General features: G+C 39.4%; 1 protein-coding gene across 1 annotated transcript in view; it reads right to left on the bottom strand.

Moving 5' to 3' along the window:
• The window catches only part of DISC1 (DISC1 scaffold protein), a 188,439-nt gene that overhangs the window by 124,525 nt on the left and 44,619 nt on the right, over positions 1-19,295 (bottom strand). The window contains exons 4-6 of the mRNA XM_050972620.1: positions 8,604-8,754; positions 5,246-5,375; positions 719-954 (exon numbers count right to left, since the gene is read on the bottom strand). Coding sequence (XP_050828577.1) covers positions 719-954; positions 5,246-5,375; positions 8,604-8,754 — 517 coding nt within the window. The remainder of the gene's footprint in view (positions 1-718; positions 955-5,245; positions 5,376-8,603; positions 8,755-19,295) is intronic.

Below are 19,295 nucleotides of genomic sequence, written 5' to 3'. Positions count from 1 at the left end.
TGGAAGAAAAGTACATTAGGATAAACAGGAATTTTATTTTCTCTTGGTGACACAGCAGCACTACCACTTTCAAAGTCCCATCACCAAAGTCCAGTACAGTTTCAGTACTTCAATTGCTTTCTTAAATAAAGATGAGGTTATTTCCAAAATACTGCCTAGAGTAGCTACTTTTCCATTTAAAGGATGCATCTACTGTTCATTTAACTGTGAGTGTTCCAAAATTATTCCTGCTGCAACCTCTTCCCCACTGCCTCAAGTCCACTGTCTTGAAGAGTCTAGCACTCCTCATCACATCAGACTTTATTGTCTGGAAGCAAGAAGCATCTCTAATATTTACTTGAATGGTGCCTAGTACACATTTCCAGGCTGTAAGAAATATGTCTGAATTACTGCATTACCAAACTGGAGAAAGAATTTCACCAGCTAACAAGAAATAGTGTAAGCTCATGATAGGAATTAACAGTTGATGGACACACATGCTTTCTGCAGGTGGGTCTTCACCATAAGAGAGCATGAAGTGCAAGACATTCAAATAGATACAAACTCCTCTGAGGAAGTACATTAATATTAACAACGCCAAAATCTCTTATCAGAAAGTTTTAAAGTGTCTAAATCCAGATAATTAGCTGGAATAAGGATGAAGAAAACAACTGACAGCTAATTCAGCAGAACATACAGGAAGATACAAGACTCTACATCTAAACTGGAATTTAAATACCTCTTTAGAGCTCCTGGAAGATCTAAACTGAATGGAATTTGATAGGAGGATGCTAAAGTGTCGTCCACAGCCTTGCTTATTTCCTGCAGCTCTCTCAAAGAAATGCAGCCAAGTAAAGCAGCCAGTTCACAGTCCTGTGACTGAATAAGCCTATCTTGTTCTTCAATTTCTCTTCTCAGCTGTTGATCCTTTCCTTCTAATAAGGCCAGTCTTGTTCGGAGATCTTCAATTTCTTTCTGCATAGAACAGAAACCAAAGCATACTATGAATCTTATAAAAGAAACCCATTTGCTCCTAAGAAAAAACAGTACAAGTGTCAGAAGTAGCATGAATTAAATTTTTTCAATTTAGCAAACATTAAATGAGACATCCTCTTGTTGACACACAAAAATTCTTATGTCAGTTGTACTCAGAAACTCTAGTGCTTCCAGCAGTCTGAAACTCACCACCTCCACTTCAACATGGCACTTCAGGTTCCTCTTCCAACACTTACTGTCAGTCCTCTTTCACTTTTAAAATACATAGGTATTTCACAAGTTCACAAGCTAAAACCTCCACCAAAAAAACAAATGCCAGATCACCCACGGCAACAGGATCTTGTCCTACAGACTGGCGGCTAAACTGATCCAACATCTATCCTGCAGAATATCCCTGCAATGGCTTGCCTGATGGTTCCAATTCATGAAGACATGAAGCACAGGATGCAAGCAGAGAATCACTTACTATCTAATCAGCCCTTCTGACAAGTAACATTTCATTTTAACTGAAAGCACAAAATCCTTCCCTTGACTTAAAATGCACAGAACTTCAATGTCAGTTGCACTCATTTCTCTAGAAGTGCAAATTGTGTGCATTATGATATTGATGTTTCTTGCAAGAGCAAACTACAATTTTTAGAACCATGGAACTGTAGAATCATTAATGCTGAAAAACAGCTCCAACATCATCGTGCCGAACCTTTGACTGAACAGCACCTTGTCAACTAAACCAGAGCACCAAGTGCTATGTCAAGCCATTTCTCGACCATTTCCAGGGATGGTGATTCTGCCACCTCCCTGGGCAGCCTACTCCAAAGCCTGAACACCCTCTCAGTGAAGAAATTCTTCCTCATGTCCAATCTTATTCTCCCCTGGTACCGCTTGAAGCCATTTCCTCTTTTCCTGTCAATGGTTACTTGGGAGAAGAGACCAAGCTGGCTACAGCCTCCTGGCAGGTAGAGAGTGATAAGGTCCTCACTGAGACTCCTTTTCTCCAGGCTAAACACTCCCAGCTCCCTCAGCTGCTCCTCATCAAACTTGTGCTCCAGACCCTTCACCAGCTTCACTGCTCTTTTCTGGACGTGCTCAAGCACCTCTATGTCCTTCCTGAAGTGAGAGGCCAAAAGTTAAAAAAAATCTTCATGAATTTGTACTTCATCCTTGAACAGTTTTTCCTTGAAAACCCAACAGACAGCCTGCATCCAAGGAAGCAGCACTTGTTGAAGGAAACTGGGTTGCTGAGTGAAAGTTGTCATCAAACTAGATGAACACCATACTGGAGAATGTGATTCTATTCCTACACTTCTTACTGTCTCTGGGAAACTTTGCAAGCCATTTAAACTATTATGTCCACACATAGCCACAGATTGTATGTTCATTAATTTTCTATACAACCTGCAAGAGATCTCTGAGATGCTATCTACAGGCTCTCAACAGAAACCAAAGCTCAATTTCAAACTCTGATCACATTCAGTCCAACTAAAAATAAAAATGAAAAACAAAAAACCAAATCTTTAATAAGTAAAAAATTAGGCATTACAACACTGATGTTAGAAGCAACCATATGGCTTTTTATGGCAATTCACTTCTCCATTCTGCATCTGAGCAAATGGCAGTAACACCCAAAATGGTGTTGCAGAGATAAAATTAAGTGGGTTTGAATCACTAAGATGCCATGTTGATTAATATTATAAAAGGAGCCCAAATTCAAACTCACAAATTAATAAACTTCTATTCAAAAGAAGGTTTGAGTGGCACACAGTAAAAGGGTTCTGGGGTCAAATACTGAGTAATGAAGATAAAATAATATTCTGAATATCTGAACAGATGCTTCAGTTATGTATAAGGCAGGGATCTAGGGGAGGGAAAAAGGCATAATTCAGTATTACAGACTCTTATAAAACATATGTACTACACACAGATAACAGACTTTGGCATTTCTTTGCTTTTTAGATATTCACTTGATAACTTTAACATTATTTTAATGTTTTCAATGCAATTTACATGAAGTTAAGTTCACAAATTTTGTTAACAAATACACTTTCAAGTTTGCTGCACTGTAACCAGCTTTCTCAAGTATCACCTAGAACAAGAAATGGTCCTTGTACATTCAAAGGTTGACTAGCTCCAAAATTTCAACTTCTAATAGTCCTGCACACTAGGTTCCTCAATTATTTTCCTCCTTCTATGGTTTTAGACATAGCAAGAAGAGAATGGTATGGCCCATGTTTCAACCCACAGGCATTTGTCAAGGACAAGGTCAGCAAACCAAAAACATCAGTTTTGTTTCTTTCACTCTCAAATTAGGCTTTTAGTGTGCACAAAGGACAATTCTGTCTCTGTTTTAGTGCCTTGGGAATATTGCCAAAATCTTAATAGGCCCTACTTAATACAGAGACCTCCATACTCCGAAAATGTGGTAATTGAAATCACTGCAATAAGCAACCTACATGGGAACAGAAAGCAAGATGAACAGAATCTGGTTTTATAATCACACTTCTAGTATTGAAATGTACAACATAAATAGATACTAGAAGCACACAATCTGCATTCACAGAAAGAAAGCTGCTCTGCTCAGGAATAGTTCACAGGCATTCTTGGGAGCATGGAAATTTTAATCAGTAAACTGGAATACTCCTGCATTCTTTTCCAGAAATGCAAAGAAGCCTTTAGCGTGCTCTTGGTCAGCCTCCAGGGACAGATAAAAAGGGCCTAAAGTCTCAACATGGAGCAGCAGATGATATTCATCTCACTAAACATAAGCTGGAGTTCTACTTTGCAGATTTGAGTTTAAACTGGGATTTCCAACCCAGCAGCTAATCAGTACTGACTGTACACCTCCAGCCTCACCTATGGACTGATGTTCTCCATGAAATAGAGATTGCAATAGAAATATTATACATAAATTATAGATACTGCCACGGGTTTTCAAATCCCTGAAGACAAATGCAGAACCAACAGAAAAGAGCAGAAGAGAAAGTAAAGAAAAGTGGGGCTGAGGAAAATTTAAGAAAAAAAAAATACTTCTGATCATGCAAGAGTTTGGGCAGGAGCAATCTTTAGGGATTCCTGGGTGCAAACAATCACCACAGATCAGCATTCCCCAGAACCTTGAATTCCCAGTAATTTTGATAAAATGCTAATAAACAGCATGCCTGTATATTGGTGTGGTTAATTTTTCCTAGTATAATTACAGAAGAATAAAGATTCAGCTTGAGCAAGTGTAAAAATTAGCTCTTGTGGAGTCTTAAGTACAGCAGTTCTCAGTTCAACATCTTGAGGTGCCTCTTGTATGCCTAGATTTAAAAACTTTTCTACATACTGATAATGCTGAACTACACTATGTCTCCTCTTGTTGATGAAATGAACCTAAAAAATACAAAGGTGATTAACAGGATAAGAAAAAGACATTTCCTCACTGAAGTATAATTTTGCAATGACCACATAAGATGCTTTTCTCTACTTCTTTGCAGGTTTTTTTATATATATAAATTTATGTGTGCACACACACAGAGACTATTATACTATTGCATCCACCAAAGGAATGAAAATATCACAAAAAAATATTTCAAGATGAGACCACAGAAAAAAAGAAAAATTAGCTAAGGTGCTACATTACTGAGTGTGATCACCAAGGTTTAAAAGACATGTAACTAGACAGCACATTGAGATTTTTGAAGGATGGTGAAAAGAAAAAGCTAAATTTTGCTTAAAAGGCTTGCAGACTTAAAATTGGACTAATGCCATCTTGAAACATTCCATTTGCCAAACTATCACGTTGTGACATCATGTGTCATTGTAATGCTATTGTTAGCAAATGCTAACTGCTCCGTGATGATTCCTTCATCCTTATGAAAAGCATCAATCATCTTTCAGGAATAAAAGCTGGTAAATCACATATTTATAGTAAATTCTAACCAGAAATGGATGAAAACTTTTTGTCTTCAAATAAAAACTTTGGAAGATCAGTGTAATATTAAAACATCATTGTAACAAAGAGCATGCTTAAAAAGATAATGAGGAAAGTTTAAGCATGCACACAAGCCACCAAACCTTCCAGCTCTGCATTTCTGTAATGAGATTAACACAACTCCTGTGGCTGCCATCTCCAATCATCACTTAGATTATCGACTGGACTCCAGCCAAGGCTCTAATTACTACACAGAAGCAAAGTCGCTATTACAATAAATTTATTTAATTCTGTGTGACAGCTTACAAGGTTTTCCCCACACAGCACTGGTTCCTATGCACAACTTTGCAGTCCTGTTACCTGCAATCGTTTCTTTTCTTGAAAAAGCTGGTTTCGTTTTGTGGCTGAAACCTGCGTCCTCTCCTGGGAAGTCGATCTCAAAAGTCTGAGCTCTTTTTCATTACAAAGACCAATTTCTTCATGTCTAACCCTATGAAAAATAAAATGAGAAAAGCTAAAAATTAGTGGTTTTCATGAGTTTCAGTGTCTCAAGGATTAAACTGGTCAGGATGCTACATGTTACCTTTAGAGTCGTAACACTCCACCACCAGAATGATTACATTTCAAACAGATACAGTTAGAGAACAAGAGATTTTTTTTCCCTTGGCATAGAATCCTTTATTATCTCAAACATTTGCACTGTTTTTACAACATGATGAAGAAAGAAAATGGAAAGCTTGTATAGCTTCAGGCTTCCCCCAGCTTTATCATATTTCAGAAATTTATCCATCACTGCCTTGAAAGAGACAAAACTAAGGCATGTAGTTTCTATCAATACAGAGAAAAATCTCTTAGACAGAAGTTTAGAAACTTGCCAAAGCCATTTTTGCAGCTTCTGTCAGCTTTTGGAGACTGCATTAGAGATCATCTGGAGTGTTTGCTCCACAATGCCAAATTTGACTTCTCTCTTGCACAGCGAGTTCTTTCAAATTCACAATCAGTGGGCTTCCTCCCAGTCATCTGTACAACCCTCACTTGTAAATCTTTGCATGACTGGACTCCAAGGTAATCAGCACATTATGTTAAGTATCAATTCCATAATCTGCCTCTCAAAATGCACCTGCAAACAATGCAAACCCATTTCCATTTCCATGTTCCCTTGTAAGGGCACGTGCGCTTGCAAAGGGCAATTGCATTTCTGTGTCCATCTTTAGAGACAAGTGAATTCATCTCCACATAAAGAGTACAGATACATTTCGGTATCTTCTTTAAAAAATACTGCATCTCAAATAAAGTGTTTTGAGGCATCATTTCCCACTGTAATCTTGCAAAGCAAATCCATCCATGCCATATATAAAACATGCATCATAAGTCTGGCTTAAGCATGATTAATCAATCACACAATTACGATCTCCATGCACAGGTGTTTAACAAGTGTGTAGAACAAGAGGTTTTCATCTATTCTGCAGGACCATCAGAAGACACACTTGCTTTACTCCCTCTCTGTGGGCTGCAGAATGTACTGAAAAAGCAAAATAAAGCTTCAGCACTAGCACAGGTATCCTTAAGCAAGATAGACAATGAGAGTGTAACTGCATTTCTGTATTAACAGCATGCACCAAAGAGACATCCCTATTATGAGGTGCCAGGCCATCACTGTGCCTTACAGACATTACAGGTTCCTGTGGCTCCAACTAACCACACTTCCCAGCAGCTCTGAAGTCACCTTCTTCAAGCTGGAGCTGCATCATTGCTAGAGATGTACATAATAAATTTCCAAGTGGCTGGTCAAAATTTAGAAAAAATTCCATTATAAACAAAGTTTATTTTCAGAACCGTTTTGAAATTCCATGTGTATCTGTCACCAAACCTGACTGATTGCACAACCACAGCATTTGCTGTTCCTAGGCTAAACATAACCAAATCTGACTCCCATCAATATTCTGTGTCAATTTCAAATGCATTTACTTAAAAACTCATTTCGTAATTTAATCAAATAAAACAAAACTGAGGCATGAATTTCAGCTTCATATGTTAAATAAGCTGCCATACACACTTTTCTTGCAAAAAGATGAGATTGCTTTGACTACAGTAAAATTACCATGATCTAGTATTCTGAGACTAGTCTGATAGTCTCATCATCTTTTTAATATTCCATGGGGAAAAATAAGTCTTTTTGGGTATTCTGGTTATGTTCCAATTAAAAATGAAGCCTCCAAATTTTCCTTGAGGAAGAAGTTATGTTTTCCACTGCAGTATCTAAAAATATTGCTGGAATAGAAAGGACTTAAACCCCTGTACAGAAGACAAAGGGTACTCTTGCTGTATCAATGAGTCAGGCCACAGAAAAGAATCAAGCAAGCAAATAAAAGGGTGTCACAACAACAGTACTTGAAATTGAGCTCAAAGAAAGGAGTGTGCACAAGACAGAAAAAGGAAGAGGATATTCATCTGACCCTGAAGAATGGCACTGCTCAGACCTGTGCAAAGAGAAGAGTTACAGATGTAATCATTCAAAGAACAGGAACACTTTCATAAATATGTTATAGCATCTATTTTCTATATAAAAGCCTTATACATACATTATGCAGGATAAAAATAAGCCAACAGTATCTAAGAAATGCTCTAGTGACTCAATTTCCATGACAAAGAAGACAACACTACCTCTAATGTCAAAATCATTATTACAAATGAATGCATAGACCAAACACATACTACTGAAAAAATAGAGAATGGTGTATCCTAATCTTTAAGGAACAGTAAAACAGCCTTTAGAGCCTCAGAAGGTAGAAGGAAACAGCTCTGAAGGAATGCAGATTCTTATAAACCTCCCTTATTACTAGATGCCATAAATAGAGACTAAAAATACCTTCAAATTCTCCAATTTCACCAAAAAACATCATATTATCTGTACTGATTTTATCTAATTTTCATGTCTATCAACCACTACACACGACGGTATTGACTAGCACTCTGCAGCCTTTATATTAACAAGCTGCCAGAAAACAAAAGGCTTCTCTTCTTTCATTTGTGTGATTGCATTTGAGAATAGCTTTCAATTCCTATGAAGTATCCTCTTCTAACAACAGTAACTAGGAGCACAGATTAAGACAGACCAAGAAATAGAGACTGTTTTTTTCCCCTAACCCATCCCTCCTGGGCCATCCGACACATCTCTCTTTCCTCCCATCTTTGAAGTTATCCCTTCAAGACGAGGTTTAGAATTTATTTTTGTGACTTTGTACAGTGCTGAGCTCAATATTGCTATCTAAGAAGTGGCACACAAAAGGAAGCTCCCAAAGATCTATTCATATCAAAAAATAATCTGGTTTTTACTTTATATTTAAATATCCTTTCATTGCCTGAAAGGGAGCATCAGAATTAACTCCACAGGGAAGCGTTGCTCATGCTGCATTGCTGTTGTGTGCTCAAGCTGCTGTGTCAAGGATTCAATCCCATTCCCACTCAACATCAATGAGAAACACTCAGTTTAATTTGCCAGTTCATCATGATCAATGTTTCTGAGATGAATTCTGAAAGAATTGTAGAAAGAAAAAAAAAAGGGGGGGGGGGCAGGGTGGGATTTTCATAAACAAGCTCCATATGGACATGCTAGATGGTCATTAAAAACTCTTTATTATAGATATTCAGAAGTGTATTCTGCATTTTGAGAAAAATAGAAGCACCATTTTACACAAGAATGAATCAAGAAACTTACCAATTATCAGCAGCCCAGTGCAATGTTGCCTGAACTTGGGTCATGAACCTATCCAAAAAACTGCTCACAGAGGGATGCCTTGAAGGAAGCTGAAATTTTAAAGAATTTTTCTCCTTCTCCAGTTCTTCCAGTTTCCGTCTAAATTTATCAGCTAGAAATTAAATTAAAAAAAAAAAAAAGTTAAACAGTGATGAAAGGGTCCTGTTTTACCTGGAGGGGGTGAAAATAGTCTCAACAAAAAGTAAAATCCACCTCTCTGGTGGTTCTTCTTCCTCGTTCCATAAAATATTTCAGTCTGTTCTGCTCAAGGACAAATCAACAAGACTGCAATGTAAACAGCAGATAACCAGGATGCCAAGCTACATTTTCTATGACAAGGACAAAACTGCAGGCTTCCCAGCACTTTTTTATTTCACAGGGCTCCAAAGAATTGGCTCAAAGTTATCATCCATGCTCTTCCTAGACTAACAGATGAGAATTAAATTCTAGGAAAAGTGCTACTTTTCACTGCTTCAGTTTGTCTTAAAACCTAGACAGCAGTTACATATTTAAGTTTTGACCGTATTAAAAATTTGTATTGTTATTACGTCAAGAACTGAAGAATCACATATGATATAAAAGTGTACTTTAGCAGAAAATGCATGTACAATTATAGCAATGGAACAATTATCACATTCCAGGCTCTCCTGAATTATGCTCAGTTTATCATCCAAAAATAAAAAGATTTACCTCCAACTTTAAATAAAAATAACAGTAGTCCCCAAGAGACTGCTTTGATTCTACCATAACCCTACACATTTCTTAGAGTAACCACTTCTCTTATGTAAGTTACTTATTTGTTTTCTGTCCTTGTGTAGAAAACAAAGGAAGACCATTCCAACTACTAATTCTTAATGCAGTACATGTACCTTCTGTTGTGCCACTATATCAACAAAATCACACTCGTGACAGATAACAAGCCTGGCCAACCAAGTCAGAACACCTTTGATGATACATTAGTCAAATTAGAGAGTTTTGAGTAACCCACAAATGGAAAACCTTTACAGTTCAGTACTCTGCTCGTGACCTCACTGCACACAATTCTGTGTGATTAGCAATCCTTTTAACATTTTCAGTATGTTACTATCAGAATAGCATCCATCTGTGCATGCTTTTTATTGCTTATTTTCTTTCTTTATCCTCTGAGGGGATTTAACATGAGAAGTTGCTTACATTTGCTGATTTAGAGAAATGATGCATTTTTACAATAATCTATCATTAGTATTGATCTCCATTCTGCTTCTATGCCAACAGGGTAGAATAAAGACAGAGACCTTACCAATAAGACTAGATTTTTCCCCTGTCCCAGCACACTGTTCTCCAGGGTGAAATCACTTTTGTGTTGTCATCCACATGCAAAATATCAGAAGGCCCTTGCTGAAATGAGCGCCCTACCCCTCATGTACCCATGTGCATACTATCCCTGCAAAGCAGTGGAGGTGATGCTTTTCTCACATCACACCTGTGATGCATTTCTCAGGGGCCAGAGCTAAGCAGATTCACCCAATCCCTATCACCACACTGAAACTGAAATGTGAGCTGAGATCAGACTCCCAACCCCACATTTTGACCAGAAAAACATATCAGCACTTGCATGCTAATATGCCACTTAGCATTTCAAACTCAGCCATCGAAAAGACCACTGTTACAAACAGAATAGTGAGGGCTGAAAGGATTGGCTAGTGACCAATGACCACTGAATGCCAAACCACATGGAAACACTTCCTTTTACTCACACCATTCACCACTGGGCTTCCTGGGAGTTGTGGCAACCCTCTATAGCCATTTAACAACGTCATCATTGTTCTTTGACATAATTATGCTTAACTGTGTTTGTGTGTCCAGTTGTTTCATCGTTCTACTCCTACCACTCCTGGCCCTAGAAACACGCTATTTTGGGAAGGAAAACAGATGAGGGAATCCACATGCCAATTTCTTCTCTCTCTCTCTCATTAAGTCTTGGCTGCATCCTGCTTCATATATTCCAATCTACACAGTATTCAATTAGTTTCTACTAACAGACGTTTCTAAAGAATTTGTTCCACTGGCATCTTATAAGTAATATGGCTGCACATATCCACTTATCTCTCTGCACTAAATGATCTTTTACCCTTTCATTTTTTCAGCATCATACTTAAGGGTTATGACTTAAGAGACTCCAGCACCAGTGAGCTGAACAATACTGGAACAATCAGCTTTTAGAATCCTCTCCTGGAAAGGAGATTCGTGCCATTTGACCTGGGTGATATCTTTAGTGCATGGAGAGACCCAAGAGCCTCAGTGCCAGCTGCAGGGCAGGGAACCATGCAAATAAGGCTCATCTCAATCCAGCTTTTAGTGCTGCAGAAATCTGGATCAAACACAAGTAAAGGAAATTATCAGAAGTCTAGCCAACAGGATGTGAAAGAGGGAAATAAGCAGGGTTCCTCAGACTAGCAGAGATAAAGACTAAGGTAACTTCCAGTACTACTACTACAAGCCAGCAAGCTGCAAAGAAAGCAGTAATAGAATGTTCTCTTAGAACTTGAGTCCTCGGTAACAAACCTGAGTTGCAGCAAATTATCGGGGAAAAAAACATTGGATACAGTGAAGCACTAAATCTAACTAAATCTAACTGCCAGGGTTAGACAGGAAATCTCCTCCAGTGTTGGTTTTCAGGTCAGACAAACATCTCTCAGGAATACCTCTGGCAGAGTTTAAGGGTTGAGGCCAGAAAAACCAAATGCATTCCCTTGTTTGAACAAGGGAAAGGGCTGGACTCTGCACCTGGGCTGGGGCAACCCCAGATGTATGGACAGACTGGGGAATGAGATGCTGGAAAGCAGTGCCATGGAAAGGGACCTGGAGGTCCTGGTCAGTGGCAAGGTGAACACGAGCCAGCAGTGCCCTGGCAGCCAGCTGGGCCAGCCCTGGCCTGGGGGACATCAGGCACAGCATCACCAGCCAGGCAAGGGACGGGATTGTCCTGCTCTGCTCTGCACTGGGGCAGCCTCACCTCCCGTGCTGGGGGCAGTTTGGGTGCCACAATATGAGAAAGACATTGAACTGTTAGGGAGTGCTCAGAGGAGGGCAATGAAGATGGTGAAGGGCCTTGAGGGGAAGGCATTTGAGGAGCAGCTGAGGTCACTTGGTCTGTTCAGCCTGGAGGAGACCGAGGGGAGATCTCGTTGTAGTTACAGCTTCCTCACAAAGGGAAGAGGAGGGGCAGCTACTGATCTCTTCTCTGTGGTGACCAGGGACAGGAAATGGCCTGAAGCTGCATCAGGGAAGGTTTAGGCTGGATATTAGAAAAATGGTTTTCACCCAGAGGGTGGCTGGGAATTGGAACAGGCTCCCCAGGGAAGAGGCCCCTCTTCAGGGCCAGGAGTTGGACTTTGATGATCCTTATTCCACCTCAGAATATTAAGTGTGATCTCTTCCACCATATTTTCTAGGATTTTCAGCCAAGAAGCAGACACAGAAGGCCTTTGCTATTGCTAAGTCATCAGACCCACAGACACAACTTTCTTTTACTTTCATTTTAGTGTTTTAACAAGTTATTCCAACAGAGAAAAGAATCCAAGAAGCCGCTGATAGACTGAGACACCAAAAGAAACCACATGCACTCATTACTCATTACAAAGAATAGCTCAATACTTTCCCTGTTCCATTCTTCACCTCACTTCAAAATAAATTACTTAGTGGACAGCTCACATGCCAAAAAGAAATCCTCCCCCCCCCCTTTTGATGAGGTTCTTAAATGAACAAACTTTCAGGTAATCAATACATACTGTTTTACAGAAGCATTCAAAATGAGGCCTAATTCTCTTTATCACTTTTATTTCACTACGTTCTGGTGCCAGCGCGCTGCCTTGAAGAGTCCTTCAGACACCCTAGACAAAGCTCCTACTTCAGACCAAAGAGTAAAAGTTAACTCTTAAATTACCCTCCACTGCAAGCCATTTCTGTGCAATCCACTACTGCCAGTGTACCTCAGACATCCCACTCCCTTTAAAGCCATAGCACAGGCCTGGAAGATGCTGACTGACTGCTGCTCTCAATTAAACAAGCAGCAGTCTGAGAACAGTAGTGTCTCCAAAGATCATGCTTCGTAATAGCTTTGAGTAAAGGAAGCAATTTCCATAACTTCTAATTGACTATGTGAGAACATCTGGCTACCTCTCTACTTTTTAAGTACTCTAACATCGGTTTTATTCCTCCAAAGAAAAGGTTCACTTTATCAGAATTATTCATCATACTTTAAAAAACATTTAAGAAAATCATCTCAGTAAGGACAGAACCTAATTTGCTATGAATTGCATATATTTATGTTTATTTATGTCTGTGCTAATAAGTGGGAAAATTATCAATCATGCTAGTCTACAAACTGCTGGACATTAAAAAAGTGTTCCTTCAGCTAGTTCAACTAGGGAAGGTCATTTGATCTTGCTCCACAATTCAGCAAGTAACCTCTTCCCCTTTGCCCTTGCACCCCCATAAAATCTGAAGGCCCTAAAACAGGATTTAGGTAGGATTTATAACCATAACTCACACACTGCAGCTCTAAAATATTTTTTCTTGTCTGCTAGAAAACTTCTGGAAACACATAATCTCCCCACCATTCACCTTCTTAAAAACTGTAAGGGTCCAAGATGATGGAGATTTCTTGTATGCTCAGCACCAAAGATATTTTGTAAGAACCAAAGAAGTCCCAGGTTCAGAACCAAAGATCCCTCTTGCAGCCTGTATCCAGAACCACACACAGTGACAGGACTTCAGAGGGGAGACAAAGAACCAGGGTGCAAAGTGCCCCCTTGCTGTTCCCAAATCTCTAAAGTCTGTCAGCTAAAAGACTGCCCTTCTATCCACCAGAAGCTTCTTTCTTCTCAGATACCTTTGCTTTTGGAATACAAAAATTGAATCATGAATTATTTAAACACATACCCCATGTGGTAACTAGAGGAGTCTAATGTGGAGCTTGAATATGGGACTGAAACACATCTGGAGAGCAGATGCAAGGTGTCTACAGCCCAGTTACTAGCATTGGCCCCCTGCAAAATAACTTGCAGAAGAAAACACAGACCAATTCATATCCAAATGTGACACATAAAGACATATACTGTGATAAGAACTGAAGGCTTTCAGTAAGCACCTGGAATATCTATCTGCTCTAAAGGATAAAATAATTAACCATTTAACAGTACCAAACATATACACAGTTGAACGTAAAGACACTTGATATGTATAAAATGCATCTTCAGATTACTCTTGGATAGTCAAACAGCTAGCCCTTACCATGTGCTGTCTGGTCATGAGTACAGAGCAAACCTTTCCTCCCTTCCATTCAGCCCTGCATGTGGAAAACAGCAAAATAAAGCCACTGCAAAGTCAAACTGAACACCTGGGCAAGGCTGACTCCAAGAAGTCACGGGGCTGGGGACAGACACCACTGAATCAACGGGAGAAGCAGAGTTATGCCTACCCTGCTGATTTAGTGGATTAAAAGGAGAACATCTGCAGAGCAAAACACTTCAGTACTGAGGCCCCAACATCTGCATTTCAGAAGGTTCTACTTCAAACTAGGTTAAGTGCAATGCCATTAATCAAGAACAGATAGTTGAACCCCTCTAGTAGCTCTACAGCATATCTTCTGACTTAGTCTCACTTGAAAGAAAACCAACCCATTGTACTACAAGACTGCTCCACAGTGCAAAGCAAAGCATAGTAAATGGGACAATTGGGAGATTCCTTCCTCCTTAGGCTCAGGCACCTAATCTGAACTAAAATTATATTTTGGCCGGGGTCCATTAAATACATCCAGCAGTCAGTGGAAAAAGCAGTTCCTGGAAAGGCCAGTGAGCAGAGGCTAAAGCTTTCCAGACAAGGCTATAACCCCCTGGGTACCACAGCCAAACATTCATGTTCAGCTCATAAAAAGGTAGAGCAAAATGCAAATGTAATTATGCCCCTCACCCACCACTTAACTTTTTCCATTCAAGTCAAAAAGGCAACTTTGTGCAATTTCTCCACTCCAGCTCTGCTCCTGAACTATCAAGACTACCTTGAGGAGCAGCAGAACAAACCAAACTCCTGTCTGCTGAACACCCTTTGGAGTCAGAAGCTACTGCCACAAAATTCACCCTAAAGCAGGAGGGCCAAAATCTGCAGGAGCTACAACTGCATAATTCCTTGGTTTGTGTGTATTCCTCAGTTATTTCTCAGTCTTAGTACAGAAGACAAACCCTTCAAATCCCTGCTGAGATGCTCCATGGATGGTTAGTTACCTCAAATGATGGTGCTGTTTAAAGTTAAAAGCCTAGCAACCAGAGGAGTACAAGCGAGTAAGTCTCCTGCATTCCCTGACAGACTCAAGGTACCAGAGTAACCAAAAGACCCGGCAATGACCTGATGTAGCATTTGATGCCACAAGCTCCCCCTGCTGCAGTCAGCATCAGCTGCCTATCCTCAGATTCCTTCTCCTTTCCTAGCAATGAGACACCACTAGACATAAATCTGGTGGGGGAAGAAAGGGAAGGAAACCTGGTACTCAAAATAGTCCCTTCAAGAGACGGGATGGAGAACACTGTCTACAAGATTTCTTAAGAGGGAGGACAGCTCAAGCATGCTCTCTGCCTCCCTGCAAGCTCTACTTTTTCCACCCATCAGTTCACACCAATTACAACCCAGGAAATTGCTGCCTCCTTAAAATATATAACATTTCAGAATTTAGTGTAATGAACATCTGTGTTGCAGGAGAATTGGGAAGTCTGAAAGCTTTAAAATATACAAGAACAGACACTTTTTAGCTGTTATTACAAAAGGAAGCATGACACATTGGCAGATATTTCCCTCCTCTAATTTATATTGAATTTAAGAGCACTCATTTAGCATTGAACAAAAAGCTACTTTCTTAGACATTTTAACAGATGCTTCCTCCAAAGCACACCACCAAGATTTCCACCTACAGTATACACCTCCAGTTAACACTGGAAAATCTATCTCCCCAGAAAGAAGCTTCCCCTCAGAAAGTTAACTAGTGCAAAGCTTGGGGCAGACTTTTATGACAAATTTTGACCAGTGCTCCACAGCAGCAGTGTGACTGCCAGACTGTCACTCAGATCTGTGCTGTGCTCTCTGGCTCTCAATAACAACACTTAACAGGATTTAGGGGCACAAGCCACAGAACTCCACGGGTTTGGTGAGAGTGTAGGTGCAGTTACTTTCAACATCAGCAGGAACATAAGCAAGAAACCACAAAGCCAGAAGGGCTTTGTCCAGCACACCTCTGGGAAATTTGGGGGCTGAGAGGAAAATATCCAAGTCCTGACTTGGACAATTAATCTCTCTACTTACTTGGCCAACATTAGAAAAATTTTGCTTTCTCATGCTACTTTCTCCTCACCTGGCAATGATGCAGGGTGAACTATCCTCACAGCTGTTATTTCTGGGCTGAGTTTAAGGACATCAGGACTACTTGGATAAACTTACAATCTCCTGTAACATGACTATCCTGAAAGGAAAGTAGTTATTATTTGCCACTAGCATCTCACAGAGGAGCCTCCAATGGAGGTTCCAACTAGGCTCAAACAAGGGGGCGCAGGGGGGAAGTAACCCCACTCCAATAAATTTACAATCCACAAAATAAATGACAGCCAAAGGGACAAATGGAGAGAACAGTGTATCAGACCCACACTCTGGGTGAAAATGAGGGGCAATAATTTCAGCATACTAGAAGCAGCTTAATCTCCATTGCTCTTAATCTGAAATTTCTGAAAAACACTAAGGTTTTATAGTATCTTTAATAGCAACATTTTTAATATTAGGACCTCTATAAATATTTCACATTAGATCATAAACTAACTACTTCCATAATTTTCTAAATGCAGGAGTAATCACATTTTTTAATGTGCCTGACATGCATAACAGTGAAATAGTGGGCAGTTTTCTGTATGTGACAACCTTAGTAATTAATCTTTGTAACTGCATGAAAAGTACAATTCCATACAGTTTCTATCCCCTAGAGTCCTTCTCTTTAAATTTGCTGCATTTGTAAATTCCTTCAAACACCACACAAGTTCACAGAGAGACATGTGAATGTTGGAGACATCATTTCTCCTTAAGCCATTTCACAATACAAATTAAACAGTGCCCCACTGACTGTCTGCTTTCCACAATCTTTCACAAAGTTTCCAATGAAACCACCAAGACCTTTACATTTCAATATGACTTTACAATAAAAATAACTTACAGTAACATCAAAAGATACACTAAAAGGGGAAAAAAGCTTATTGCTTGTGCCCTTTATATGATAGCAACATTATTCTGCAAGCAGTGCTGACAGTACTGTCACTACATATGAGATTTTAGAGAAATGAAGGAAAACACGTACCAGTGACTCCAGGTCAAATCTGTATCTTTAAAAATGTCAGGCTGTGCAGCACAACGGCACAGACAACTATTCTGAAAAAAATTGTACTCTGAAAGAGATCTCACAAGGCAAGGAAGCTCACAGAGATCCATGCAAAGCTCCTTGGCTGGCAATACAGCTTATTCTTTAACTGGAGATGGTAGAAGAACAGGCTTGGTGGATGCTTCCAGTACAAGAACTGTCAGCTGTATATCAATGTCAACTGTGGGGGATTCAATCCCAGTTCACCACGTCCCTTTCCTTGCTCCAGAAAGCTCTAAGCCAATATCCATCCATCTTCACTGCCTCTGAATAAATGCCATGGATTGATTAGAAAACAAGTGACTCAATTAACAGTAAACCATGCAGTGCTCTACAACTAATTGCATTACATTGTGAGATCCCTGTCACTTTTTTAAGGTTCTAAATACTCCAGAAAGAAATTTTGATATGGGATTGTCTATATCTGGGCTTTTATATCAAGGATTTTGTAACCAGAGACAGTCAGATTTTGTCAGGACTTTTTTGTACCAGGCTCTATTTAAGCACATATTGTGAATCTAAAGTGCTTTGATCCAGTTGTCAAAGAAAAGGATCCTTCACTTTTGCCTAACGTGAATATATTGAGAACACCATCCTAAATCATACTGTTTAAAAGTTTTTTGGAGGTTTTTTTTTTTTGTGAGAGAAACCACAAAGTAGCATAAATAACATAAGCAGTGTTCCACAAAGGTTTATCTTCATACTTTTCAAAGCCATGTTGCAAAAATGCAGAACAAAGCAGCAAAAAGTCTAGGCTAAGGAACACCAATGAGTAGATGCAGAGTTGCATTCAGTTGAAATTTGAAAGAAAAGAGCACAGATTTTGAAGTGTGTTTAGTATATTAAATTGTGCTATGTTTCCCAAGGACTACAATAGTGGAAGAAATCAGCTTGCAGTTCTGCTTAAGCCACCAACACCATGAAAACAAAATGCAGTTAGGCAATGTTATCTCCCTTCTGTGGCAAGGCAAGCTGATGAAAAGGTACAAAATACTATTTCTTATTGATTGAATATTATACACAGAGTACTATAAAGAGAATATAAATGTGTGCATGCAGCCCCAAAGCAATTGCTCTAAAAACTGCAGTGGGGAACTCTACAAGGAAATTTGAAGCTTCTAGAAACAAAAGGGGAGAGAGAAAATAAAGTAAGTCTTTGTGGCACCAGAGCTGAAAACAGTACATCCATTCATTATGGATGAGTACCTGGTTGCCAGAATTTTACTTTAGGTTAAAGCAATCCTTTTTCTGCCTCTCTTGTTCCCTGCATTCTCCTTCTTGAGCTCCCACAATACTACTCAATGTTTGCTTGTATTCCAGGTACCCACTCTCACATTTAATACTCTACATAATCTCAAATATATAAATCTAATTCCATTGTTTCTTCCTTATTCCCAGGGGTCTTCAAGAACTAAAACTTGACCATCAAACTGAGTTTCCAGCCTTCCCCAAGCACTCTGCACCAGTCGATGCAAAGCCAAAAACTCTTTTAAAACATTATTTCAAAAAATAAAGGCAAATTTTAAAATAGCAAATAAAAGATGCTAACTTAGTTCAGCCTAGTCACTTTTCCAATTTCTACCATCCATCACTGTTCTAGCACACAGCAGTTACACTGTTCTGCTTTATACAGTAAAGGCCATATCCTAAGAAGTCAAGCAATAAGAGAGAATGGTTGACAACCTTTGTCATTTGTTCTCAGACTATTCTGACTGTCAAAACAAAAAATGGATTATTAAGGTCATCTAGTCCAACCCAACTGCAATAATCAGAGATATCTTCAACTAAACCAGGGTGCTCAGAGCCCCATCCAGCCTGACCTTCAGTGTTGCCAGAGATGGGGCATAAATCCATCCATCCATCACCTCTTTGCACAACCTGTTCCAGTGTTTCAAAAGCACACTCATTGTAAAAAATTTCTGCCTTGTATCTACTCAGATCCAATAATTTCTACCAGGAAATTACTGCTCCAGGAATCAGGATACAATGGCAAAGAAAATAAACACAGAATACCTGCTGACTGTCAATACTTGGCGATTGGCTTCCTGCCCTTCCATTTGAACTTGGCCTTATTTATCAATTCCCTCTCAGCAATTCACAGGTACCATTACACCCCAGTTTCTCTCTTAAGTGTTTCTGCCCCTTGATCCTCTTCCCTTTCCACATCTTCCAGCTAGCATCTGCTTCTCTAGTCTTTTCCAAAAACAGAAAAAAATATGATTTTT

This window comes from Serinus canaria, chromosome 3 (assembly GCF_022539315.1).
Source record: "Serinus canaria isolate serCan28SL12 chromosome 3, serCan2020, whole genome shotgun sequence".
Classification (NCBI taxonomy): domain Eukaryota; kingdom Metazoa; phylum Chordata; class Aves; order Passeriformes; family Fringillidae; genus Serinus; species Serinus canaria.
This window is presented reverse-complemented; position numbering and strand designations above follow the sequence as displayed.